This window comes from Myxine glutinosa, chromosome 7, assembly GCF_964187855.1.
Source record: "Myxine glutinosa chromosome 7, kmMyxGlut1.1, whole genome shotgun sequence".
In the NCBI taxonomy this organism is placed as follows: Eukaryota; Metazoa; Chordata; class Myxini; order Myxiniformes; family Myxinidae; genus Myxine; species Myxine glutinosa.
This window is the reverse complement of record NC_136267.1, coordinates 187791652-187804003: the sequence shown is the minus strand read 5'-3', so window position 1 is coordinate 187804003 and position 12352 is coordinate 187791652. Positions and strand designations below refer to the sequence as shown.

General features: G+C 47.1%; 1 protein-coding gene across 1 annotated transcript in view; it reads right to left on the bottom strand.

The window, feature by feature from the left end:
• Nucleotides 1-12352, bottom strand: part of LOC137430925 (disco-interacting protein 2 homolog C) — a gene marked incomplete in the record, with an annotated part of 587612 nt that overhangs the window by 105686 nt on the left and 469574 nt on the right. The window contains 2 exon segments of the mRNA XM_078782629.1: nucleotides 10015-10136; nucleotides 10924-11047. Coding sequence (XP_078638755.1) covers nucleotides 10015-10136; nucleotides 10924-11047 — 246 coding nt within the window.

Sequence of the window (12352 nt, the reverse complement as noted above, 5' to 3'; positions counted from 1 at the left end):
CTGAAGGGTAATTCTGAAGGGTAATTCTAAAGGGTAATTCTAAAGGGTAATTCTAAAGGGTAATTCTGAAGGGTAATTCTAAAGGGTAATTCTGAAGGGTAATTCTGAAGGGTTATTCTGAAGGGTAATTCTGAAGGGTAATTCTGAAGGGTAATTCTAAAGGGTGATTCTGAAGGGTAATTCTGAAGGGTAATTCTGAAGGGTAATTCTGAAGGGTAATTCTGAAGGGTAATTCTGAAGGGTTATTCTGAAGGGTAATTCTGAAGGGTAATTCTGAAGGGTAATTCTAAAGGGTGATTCTGAAGGGTAATTCTGAAGGGTAATTCTGAAGGGTTATTCTGAAGGGTAATTCTGAAGGGTAATTCTGAAGGGTAATTCTAAAGGGTAATTCTGAAGGGTAATTCTAAAGGGTAATTCTGAAGGGTAATTCTGAAGGGTAATTCTGAAGGGTAATTCTAAAGGGTAATTCTGAAGGGTAATTCTGAAGGGTAATTCTGAAGGGTAATTCTAAAGGGTAATTCTAAAGGGTAATTCTGAAGGGTAATTCTGAAGGGTAATTCTGAAGGGTAATTCTGAAGGGTAATTCTGAAGGGTTATTCTGAAGGGTAATTCTGAAGGGTGATTCTGAAGGGTAATTCTAAAGGGTAATTCTAATGGGTTTCTTTCATTTCTGGTCTTTGCCTATTTCATCATCATACTAAAATAAGTAATTTGGTGTGTCTGACGATTTTTGACTGCGATACATTTGGTCGTTACTTATCCAATCTCAAGCAAACTTGACAGGAGGACGAAGGGTCACACAATGAAGGTTGTTTGCTCCCCTCCCAAAAGGGTTTTTCCTCCTTGAAGAAATGCCGTGTTAACGGGAATAAACATCTGATTGTGCCATTTTCATGGGGGCAACGCGGCCTCGACCAGAAGAAAAAAAACAAACGACCACAAACACGTTTGATTACCTTTTGAAACAGTCACTACTGCTGTTTAACACAAAACTGACAGGGTGGAAACCCAGGGTGTGAACAGTAACTAAGCAACTAGCTAGCGCTTGCCAAGCCAGCCGTTCCTAGTGGTTTTAAATGGAGTGCTTTCTTGACTGCTTATGTCACGTGGCGAGCGCTCTACAAGAAACTGATGAAATCAACACACCGCCGATGTTCTTGAGGCCCGACCTTAGGTCCACTGTCATCTATATACCCCACAGAGCAACGACCCTTCCTGCCGCTCCCATGGGATACCAGTGTACAAGTATTTAAAATGCCAAACTGAACCACTTCCTTCAGACATGGGTGTGATTTTTTTTTCTTTTTAGTAATTTCTGTAACTTAGCGCTTGATTATGCATATGTAACGTATCGCTTGATTATCGCGCATTCTGACAAACTTGATGAAACCTTCCCATTATTTGACATACGATTAGATTTTCAGGGTCCCTAATCATGAATAATACTCCACCCAAACAAAGGGAATGGAAATATGATGCCACAAACCCAGGCATGTGTATAAGCAGGAGAAGCCTACAGGCCGAATGTGTTAGGCCCACCAAAAAAACAATATGGTGCCCATATCATTTCATCTCAGTGCTATCGTGGGTGGAGTCAAGTAATAGATGTGGTTGTGGTCTGGCAGCTGTCTGACCAATGGGAGTTCATTTCAAACATGGACCCCCAGCAAGAAGGCACAACAACAACAACAACAACAACACCAACACCAACAGTAGCAACTTAAAGCTCGTGTATACCTGCGAAATATCACCATAAAAATTCAAATTTACTTCAAATGTATTCAATCCTAAAATGTGCGATTCATTCTTGAAGAATGGGTGCAGAAAATAAAGTAAATGTTAAATATTGAAATCGGAAAAATCAAATCCAGAGAATGTCAAAGCCAAATGAGGAGAAATATTGGCTTTGCATGTACATTGGCCCCTGTCCCTTCAAAACAGAGGATTTTTTTTTTTTTTTTTTTGGTATACTGAATCGAGGCTCGTGAAAGAGCTAACATTTACTTCACAAACAAATCAACCAGACAAACAAAATATATAAAAAGAGGGAGCGGAAGACAAGATGGGGAGAGAAGGGGAAGCACACAAACACAACATTTGAGAGCAGGGAGATGTGTGGGAGGGAGAGGGCTTGGGGGGAGGAGGCATGGGAAGGGGGGGGGGGGGGGTGGGAGAAGTACAAGGACACCAACGACTTCCAGGACAGAAGTTGGCATTTCAAAAAAGTGGTATTGGGGTGAAATTAGCAGGGGTAGAAAAGATCAAGGTTTTGGATGGGGGAAGATAAGAGATGGTGGTGAACAGCTGTTTTAAAGACCTGAAGGGTGGAGTGGGATTGACGAGAGTGAGGGAGTTTGTTCCAGAGGCGGGAGAAAAGAGGAATGAAGGAGTGAAGGTGAGCAGAGAGTCTTGATTTTGGCAGTTTAATCATAAGAGGGTTGTAGGCAGATCTTGTGCGACCTGTAGGAATATTTGCAGGATAGAGCCCAGAGAGAGCTGGGGGGGGGGGGGGCAAGGCCAGAGAGGAGTCGGTAGAAGACGGAAAGACCACCAACCTGCCTGCAGTGAGTGAGTGAAAGGCCCTTGGAGTTAGCTTCATCGCGGGAGATTCCAATGATTCTGAACGCTTTGGTTTCAACAGCATGAAGACGAGCTCGGTGTGAGGCAGGAGCACCAGCCCAGAGGGGAGAGCAGTATTCCATTGAGCTGCGGATGAAAGCCTTGTATGTGGTGAGGAGCTCAAGTGTGCCAAGGAAGGACTTCGCACGACGGAGGATGCCCAGTCGGCGACTGGCTTTGGAGGCCAGATTTGAAATGTGGTTTTCCCAGGAAAGATCGTGGCAGATAGTGAGACCCAAAAGCTTGAGTGACAGAACTTCTTGGAGAGGATTATTCAGAAAGTGGATGGGAGGGTTGTCCAGTCGGACTTTTCGGAGAGACATAGTAAGAGTGTGAGATTTGTCAGGATTGAAAGACATGTTCCACTTGTTTGCCCAGTCTGTGATTTTGTCCAGGTCTGCAGAGAGTGAGGAGTCTGCAGACTGCCGATCTGAGGGATGAAGAATGGAGCGACAGAGAGTAGAGTCATCAGCAAAGAGATAGAGAGGATTTTCAAGAGAGTCAGAGAGATCATTGATGAAGACCAGAAAAAGCACAGGGCCCAGAACACTGTCTTGGGGAACTCCAGCCTGATCAGGAAGAGGAGATGAGAGAAACCCATTCAGGGCCACACGTTGACTATGACTAGAGAGGAAGTCCGCCAGCCATGCGTGGAGATTTCCATGGATACCAAAAGAGGAGAGTTTGGTGAGCAGAGCGGGGTGCCAGACCGTATCGAAGGCACGTAATATGTCAAGGGAGACAGCTCTAATTTCCTGTTTGGCATTGAGGACCTCCATCCATTGTTGAGAAAGCAGAAGCAGCATGTCCAGAGTAGAGTGACCAGGTCTGAAACCAAATTGATGATCAGAGATCAAGCCATTGGAGAAGAGGAAAGATTTCATATCTGAAGCAATGATGGATTCCATGACTTTGCTGATAATTGGGAGAAGGCTGATTGGTCTGTAGTTGCTGGGATCTGTTTTTGCACCTTTTTTGTGCAAAGCGGTGATGTTGGCAGATTTACAAGCAGATGGCAGATGACCTTGAGCAAAAGAGAGGGTGAAGAGAACAGAGAGAGGGAGTGAAAGAGCGGAAGAACAGAATTTTAGGACCCGTGGGCTGATGCCGTCAGGTCCAGTTGCAGAATCAGAGTCGAGGGTTGACAGAAACTTTTCCACCTTGTCAGGAAGAAAGGACACAGAGTCCAGGAGCAGCTGGGTATGACTGGGTACGGTGGGTACAGAGAGGGATGGGTTTGGGACACAAGATTTAGAGGCAAACACAGAGTTGAGGCATTCAGCTTTTTCACGTGCGGAGTCAGCCGTGTGGCCGTTTGAGGTGAGGGAGGGGATGGAAGGGGAACAAACACCAGAAACAGATTTGACCAGACGCCACCAGGATTTGGAAGAGGGAGACAGATAAGAGAGTTCTGTCCTGAGAACGGAGAGATATTGTTTCCTGGCTCTCCTGAGGGTGGACACACACTTGTTTCGGGCTTTGTGAAAGGAAATGAGATTTCCTTCCGTTGGATTTGCTTTCCAGGAGATGAAAGCAAGTTGTTTCTGGGCAATAGCCTCACGACAAGATTCCGTGTACCATGCATGGGAGGAAGGGTATGACAACTGAAGACAAGATGGGATAAATCTGTGCATGAGAGAGAGCAATTTACTTTGGAAGAATTCCCAGGATGAGTTGATGTCAGAGGCGGTAGAGATGGGAGACCAGTCCAGATGATTTATGGCTGCTTGAAGACCGTTCCAGTTGGCCTGAGTGAAATGCCAGACTCGTCGACACTGAGGAGGCTCTCTGAGAATGGTCAGAGAGATGTCCACTTTAACAAGCACATGATCAGATGAGCCGATTGGAACAGAAGAAGAGCAGCAGACATTTTCAGGGAAGTTAGTCATAACCAAGTCCAGAAGAGAAGATGCTCTGTTGACTGAGATCTGGGTCGGGAAATTGACAGATTGTGTCAGTCCCAGTGAGTCACAGAAGTCCTTTGCTGAAGAGCCATGGCTGGTGAGAGAGGTACCCACACCCAGCCAAATGGCATGGTGACAATTGAAATCACCACATATGAGGAAGAGAGAGTTGGGATGGGGAGATAGAAGTTGGTCCATATTATCACAGCGAGATGTAGATGGAGTGATCACTGTTTGGTGGACGGTACAACACACATATGAACAAAAGGTGGGAGCGAAGGGGAAGCCGTAGCCAAAGGTATTCCTGGGGGTGAGGTGGAGAGAGGGCAGTGCAGGGCGGGTGAGGAAGAGAGTTTTTTATAAAGATAGCAACCCCCCCTCCAGGACGAGGCTCAGGTCTATCATACCGGAGGAGGGAGTAACCTGGGAGAGATACCAAGGAATCAGAGACATCATGAAGGAGGAAAGTTTCTGTAAAGCAGATCACGTCTGGTTTGTCAGAAGCAACCTGTATGGAGAGATCAGTCAAGTTTGAGCGAAGGCCCCGGATGTTTGAGGTCCATACTGTTAAAGAAGAGGAAGGGGGAGCATCGGATACAGAACAGGGGGTGGGGGGGCGGTAGGGTAAGATGTGGAAGAGGTAGGGAGAGCTGTTGAAGGTGTGTCAGAGATTTCAGAATAGCTTGGAGAAAGGGAAGAATGGGGCGGACAAAAGGTTTGATGGTGATTGGGTGAGGGGCAGTGAGGTGTTATTTGAGGAGGGGGAAGAGTGAGGCAGAAGGTTGAGGGAGATGAAGGTGAAAGTTGGAAGGGGGAAGAAGCGGGGAGGACGCTTTGAGGAGGAGGGGTGAGAGGGGAGTCTCGGAGGGGAGGAGTGAGGGAGAGTCTCGGAGGGGAGGGGAGTGGGGGGAGTTTAGGAGGGAAGGGGCAAGGGGGGAGATCTGAAAGGGATTGGTGATGGGGAAGATTTGGAGGGGAGGGGCAAGGGGGAAGATTTGAAAGAGATGGGTGATGGGGATGATTTGGAGGGGAGGGGCAAGGGGGTAGATTTAGAGGGGAGGGATGATGGGGAAGATTTGGAGGGGAGGGGCAAGGGGGAATATTTGAAAGAGATGGGTGATGGGGAAGATTTGGAGGGGAGGGGCAAGGGGGTGCATTTGGAGGGGAGCGGTGATGGGGAAGTTTTGAAGGGGAGGGGTGATGGGAAAGTTTTTGAGGGAAGGGGTGATGGGGAAGATTTGGAGGGGAGGGGCAAGGGGGAATATTTGAAAGGGATGGGTGATGGGGAAGATTTGGAGGGGAGGGGCAAGGGGGAATATTTGAAAGAGATGGGTGATGGGGAAGATTTGGAGGGGAGGGGCAAGGGGGTGGATTTGGAGGGGAGGGGTGATGGGGAAGTTTTTGAGGGAAGGGGTGATGGGGAAGATTTGGAGGGGAGGGGTGAGATTGGATTTTGAAAAATGTACGATTGATGGGAAACGAACATTTATTGCAAAATGAGTTTCTTTAGACCTTCGAGTCAAAAATACGTTTGAGGACGCTGAAGGATGGGTGGAGTTCTGGAGAGTTTAGGGAATGTATGAAAGAGGCGCTGTAACTGTAAGAGATGGAATTTTTTTTTGGAATGAATAGATTTGGTGAGCAAGTCAAAAACATCCTTTTATAGAAGAAGAAGAAAAAGGTGTTATAGTATATGACAGAATACAGTTCTTCAGGGGACAGTTGAAACATTTTTTAACGACGTGAACACGTGATCACGAACAACGTGGTCGAAGAACGAACGAACAAATAAGAACGAACAACGGATAAGAACAGAGAAGGGAATTTTTTTTTTTTTTTTTTTTTGAGTTAAGATGAAAACAGAGACAGAGACCGAACGTGAAACGTGAAAAATAGAGACCGAAAGTAATTGCGAGCGCAATCGAAGAACCGCTGAGACAGAAACAAAGCCTCAAGCCAAGGTCAGACACGGTAGCCTACTAGTACTACACTAGGCCTCAGAATACGCAACACGAACTAACCGACGATTCTGTACACAGGTATGAAAAACCAACACCAAGAATACTATTAAAGACACACCAATAGTTACACACACCGAAGGAAAGATACAGTTTCGACAAAAACACAATTGTGAAAAGTTACTTCACTTCGAAAGCATGCGCGCATGGACAGCTTTGAAGAGACGTGACCTTCAATCTTGCGTATGCCTAGGGCTTTCCGATGCCTAGTGCTTTCGCATGCCTAGTGCTTTCCGACTTTCCGATGCCATATCCAGGCGCTGCATGACGTCATTGCCGGACACCGAAGGGGGCTCGGCAATGACGCATGCTGAAAGGGAGTGCTCAGTTTTCACTCTGGTTGCTTGTTTGTTTGTCCGGGCGATATCTCAGCCAACCTTTGAGCTAGGAAGCTGGAATTTCGGCACAATAGTGAGCACATGCATTGGCAAAAACAATATTTTTTGTTTTTTTCATTAATCAATTAATTGCTTAATTATTATCGATTAATTAAGTACTTATTTATTTCCTTCTCATCTGGGCAATATCTCAGGCGCCTTTTGAGCTGGGAAGCTGACATTGACACGGCAGTGACCAAGTGATGTGGCTATAACGGATATTTTTGATTTATTGATTCATCAATTTATCGATTATTTATTCATTTGTCAATTAATCAATTAATTTTTTTTTGATTCATGACTTATTTAATTAATTTTCAAAAAGTTACAGCTTTGGATGAAACACTGGTGGTTGAGGTATGCTTTTAGCGCAACTGATTAAGAAATTATTTTACGATTAATATTTAGTGATTTTAATTACACAATTAATCAATTATTGTCCACCTCTCCCTCCCAATACCGTCTATGTGTTGCACGGTGGTATTACCCGGCGCCGGAGGTGCCCCGGCAATGCCACGTTGGAGGATGTTACTTATTTATTTGGCATGGGGGTGGTGTACTTTGAATGTACCAGTACTTGTCCCCTCAGCCCAATGGGCTAAGGGGTATTGTTGTCACAGGCGTCGTCCGGGCGGGCGGGCGGGCGTCCGTCAACTTTTGGTTTCCATCAATTTCAAGGAGAACGGCTTGTCCGATTAAATCCATTTTTGCAGTGTGTGTTGGGGTTGAGTCGAGGAAGGTTCCTTTCGAAAATGGGCGTGCTGCGACTTTCAATATGGGCGCCACGGCAGCCATCCGGGCTTCCGTCAACTTTTGGTTTCCATCAATTTCGAGCAGAACGGCTTGTCCGATTAAATCCATTTTTGCAGTGTGTGTTGGGGTTGAGTAGTGGAAGGTTCCTTTCGAAAATGGGCGTGCTGCGATTTTCAATATGGCCGCCACGGCAGCCATCTTGAAATTGGTTTCCGTCAATTTCGAGCAGAACGGCTTGTCTGATTAAATCCATGTTTGCAGTGTGTGTTGGGGTTGAGTAGAGGAAGGTTCCTTTCGAAAATGGGCGTGCTGCGATTTTCAATATGGCCGCCACGTTAGTCATCTTGAAATTGGTTTCCGTCAATTTCGAGCAGAACGGCTTGTCCGATTAAACCCATTTTTGCAGTGTGTGTCGGGGTTGAGTAGAGGAAGGTTCATGGGTGCAAAATGTGTTAATGGGTTCATGGGCGAAAATGTCATTGCTTGCAGTTCCTGTCCTACTCGGTATACAACTTCGCTTCAAATAACAAATTATCATCAATGCTTCCTTTCACCATGTATGGGCTGAGGAGTTACGCCCGCTTTGCGGTGCTATTTATTTTTTTATTTTGTTTCGGTCAACATTGCTGGGTACTGATAAGTCAATCAGCAATGCTGTCTTTTCCTTTTTGTTCTTGAGTACAATGTCCGGATGCAATGCTTTGTTTTCTATGTTCATGCTCGATGGAATCATCAGGTCTTACATGAGCATGACGTCCTAATTTTAAATGATTGCCCTGGGTTCGTGTTTCCATGGGTTTTCTGGTACTGGGATGTTTGCATTTTTGCAGATATGGTTCACCCTTACCTTTACTCCCCCATGCCTCATGTATGGAATACATCTTGCATTGGAGGATTATCTCCTTCTCCTCAACACTCCAAGTTTGTGTTTGTAGTTTTCTCCTCTGGAGTATTGTCTTTACGAAATTTTGCCAAAATTAAGACTCTCTGCTCACCTTCACTCTTTCATTCCTCTTTACTCCCACCTCTGGAACAAACTCCCTCAGTCTCTTCAATCCCTCTCCTCCCTCCAGGTCTTTAAAACAGCTGTTCACCACCTTCTCTTATCTTCCCCCATCCAAAAGCTTGATCTTTTCTACCCCCGTTAATTCACCCCAGATCCACTTTTCTGAAATACCGACTTCTTTCCTGGAAGTGCTAGCTATGTCCATGTGTTTTTTTTACCTCTCTCCACCCTCCCCCCACCCTTCACACGCCTCCTCCCCCCAAGCTCTCTCCCTCCCTCAGATCTCCCGATGTTGATGATGGTGAGACAATTAGCACCTTCTGTGTGTGTGTGCGCCCGTGTGGATCGAGGGGAGGTACACAACAAGAGAACTCATACAAAAGAATAGAACCATAGTTCAGAATAAAGTACACCTGTGGATTTTATTTTTATTTTTTTTGTATACAAGATCGAGGCTCGTGAAAGAGCGAACATTAATCACACAGAAAGACAAACAGACACATAAAACAAATAACATCGGGAGCGGTAGACAAGATGGGGAGAGAGGGGGAAGGACACAAACACAACATTTGAGAGCAGGGACCGAGAGACATGGAGACATCGAGAGATCTGTGGGAGGGAGAGGGCTTTGGGGGGAGGCATGTGAAGGGGGGGGGGGGGGCGGGAGAGGTATAAACATATGGACACTGCCAGGACTTCCAGGAAAGAAGTTGGAATTTCAAACAAGGTGGACCTGGGGTGAATTAGTGGGGGTAGAAGCTATGTCCATGTGTTTTCCATGTGGACATAGAAGCTATGTCCACACACGACATATGTCCATGTGTTGTTTGTGTCCTTCCCCCTCTCCACTTATTAACCTTTTCTTTCATAACTTAATTGAAATGATTTTTTGAACAGCTCAACGACAACCTAACTTTCAGTTTTTCTTTCCTGACAGTTTGCTTCTGTATCCAGCTTGTCCACCCCGTGAGTCCTCCCTTGCCCCTCATTCCTCCACACATCCTTTATTTGTCCAATTCTCCCCCTATTTTATCCTTCAACCCTGTTGTTTGTGTCCTTCCCCCTCTCTACTTATCCTTTTGTTCTGTTGTCTCCTAATCCGTTCAGTGCTCTCACTATTCCATTAACCTCGATTCTGTATACAAAAAAAACCAATCTTTCATCAGAGTTTCCAATTTCGTGGTATGTCGCACAATGTTAATGTAATGGAAGTAAGGCTCTTTAAAAAGCACAGTGATTAAAAGAAAGATAAAAAAATCAATTTGTTGAAAATATATTGTTTTTCAACAAACATGAATACTCGACATATTCTTGCTCTTAAAGTAGACTGCACCTACCTCGACAATCATTTTGACAGTCGGAAGAGTGCTGGTTAAGTTCTGCGGATGAGGTGGTCGCACTGTAACAGGAACGCATCCAGCATAAAGGCAGCCATAGAAGGCCGTTACAAGGTCCACCCCTGAAAAATAAAGGATGCACCTAAGACCAAGTCAGCAGTAACCATTTGCATTATTGCACACACTGCTGTACGATGCAAGCGAGCAATGAGTAACCCATAAGCACCAATGCTGCTACAAATAAAGAGAGAGAGAGAGAGGGAGAGAGGGGGGGGGAGAGAGGGGGGAGAGGAGAGAGGAGAGGGGAGAGAGGGCAGAGGGGAGAGGGGGGAGGAGAGAGAGGGAGAGAGGGGGGAGAGAGGAGGGAGAGAGGAGAGGGGAGAGGGGAGAGAGAGAGAGAGGGAGAGAGGGGGGGGAGAGAGGGGGGAGAGAGGGGGGGGGAGAGAGGAGAGAGGAGAGAGGAGAGGGGAGAGGGGGGAGAGGGGAGAGGGGAGAGAGGAGAGAGGGGAGAGAGGGGAGAGGGGGAAGAGGGGAGAGGGGAGAGGGGAGAGAGAGAGAGAGGGAGAGAGGGGGGGGAGAGAGGGGGGAGAGAGGGGGGGGAGAGAGGAGAGAGGAGAGAGGAGAGGGGAGAGGGGGGAGAGGGGAGAGGGGAGAGAGGAGAGAGGGGAGAGAGGGGAGAGGGGGAAGAGGGGAGAGGGGAGAGGGGAGAGGGGAGAGAGAGAGAGAGAGAGAGACCTGTATTATAAAAAAAATAGCTTATATGTTTTAATAGGGGGCTCAAAGGAAGCAGTGGATAGAAATAGTATCATTGCGAAGGCAAGGGGTGAAAGGGAAGGGGTGTAAATATTATTGAAAAAGGGAACCAATAAGTAAGCAGCAATATAGGAACTTATGTTTAAAACCACTGACCGGGTGGGTATACAAGAGCGACATGCTCTCCCTTGTTGAGACGACCTTTCTCCAACAAGAGAGTGGTGATGCGCTCCGCTCGACGGTGCAGCTGTAAGTACGTGGCAGTAGCAGTAACAGAACCCTGCAATCAGAAGGCAAAAACATATTTAATGTCACATTTGAAAACACATCAAGAAACACTATTTTTTGTTTTTCTCAGAGGCTATCATCTGGGACGTATGCATCATTCCGTAGGCGTGTGCATAACTCTGCGGATCGTGCATGTCACTCTGCGGATGTGCGCGTCGCTCTGTTTGTGTGCGCGTCGCTCTGTTTGTGTGCGCGTCGCTCTGTCTGTGTGCGCGTCGCTCTGTCTGTGTGCGCGTCGCTCTGTCTGTGTGCGCGTCGCTCTGTCTGTGTGCGCGTCGCTCTGTCTGTGTGCGCGTCGCTCTGTCTGTGTGCGCGTCGCTCTGTCTGTGTGCGCGTCGCTCTGTCTGTGTGCGCGTCGCTCTGTCTGTGTGCGCGTCACTCTGTCTGTGTGCGCGTCGCTCTGTCTGTGTGCGCGTCGCTCTGTCTGTGTGCGCGTCGCTCTGTCTGTGTGCGCGTCGCTCTGTCTGTGTGCGCGTCGCTCTGTCTGTGTGCGCGTCGCTCTGTCTGTGTGCGCGTCGCTCTGTCTGTGTGCGCGTCGCTCTGTCTGTGTGCGCGTCGCTCTGTCTGTGTGCGCGTCGCTCTGTCTGTGTGCGCGTCGCTCTGTTTGTGTGCGCGTCGCTCTGTTTGTGTGCGCGTCGCTCTGTTTGTGTGTGCGTCGCTCTGTTTGTGTGCGCGTCGCTCTGTTTGTGTGCGCGTCGCTCTGTTTGTGTGCGCGTCGCTCTGTTTGTGTGCGCGTCGCTCTGTTTGTGTGCGCGTCGCTCTGTTTGTGTGCGCGTCGCTCTGTTTGTGTGCGCGTCGCTCTGTTTGTGTGCGCGTCGCTCTGTTTGTGTGCGCGTCGCTCTGTTTGTGTGCGCGTCGCTCTGTTTGTGTGCGTGTCGCTCTGTTTGTGTGCGCGTCGCTCTGTTTGTGTGCGCATCGCTCTGTTTGTGTGTGTATCGCTCTGCTTGTGTGTGCATCACTGTTTGTGTGTGCATCACTGTTTGTGTGTGCATCACTCTGTGGATGGATGCATATTTCCCAACTCCAACATTGAAATATTTCGAAGTTGATGAAGCAGTATTCGACAAAAGTTAGCAAAAGAAGACATTTGGTAATTTGGTCAGGGCACTGATACGTCGTCTACCTTTTTTGAAAGTCATGATGTGACGCTGAACAACACAACAATCAAGAACTAGCGGAATGGATAGATGGCTGCCCCCCTTTTAAAGGTTAGCTCATATCGCAAAGCCTGCCAACAAAAACATCAGCACAACACTTTGTAATTTCTTCTTCTCTCATTTGGAATTAATCCCAGACC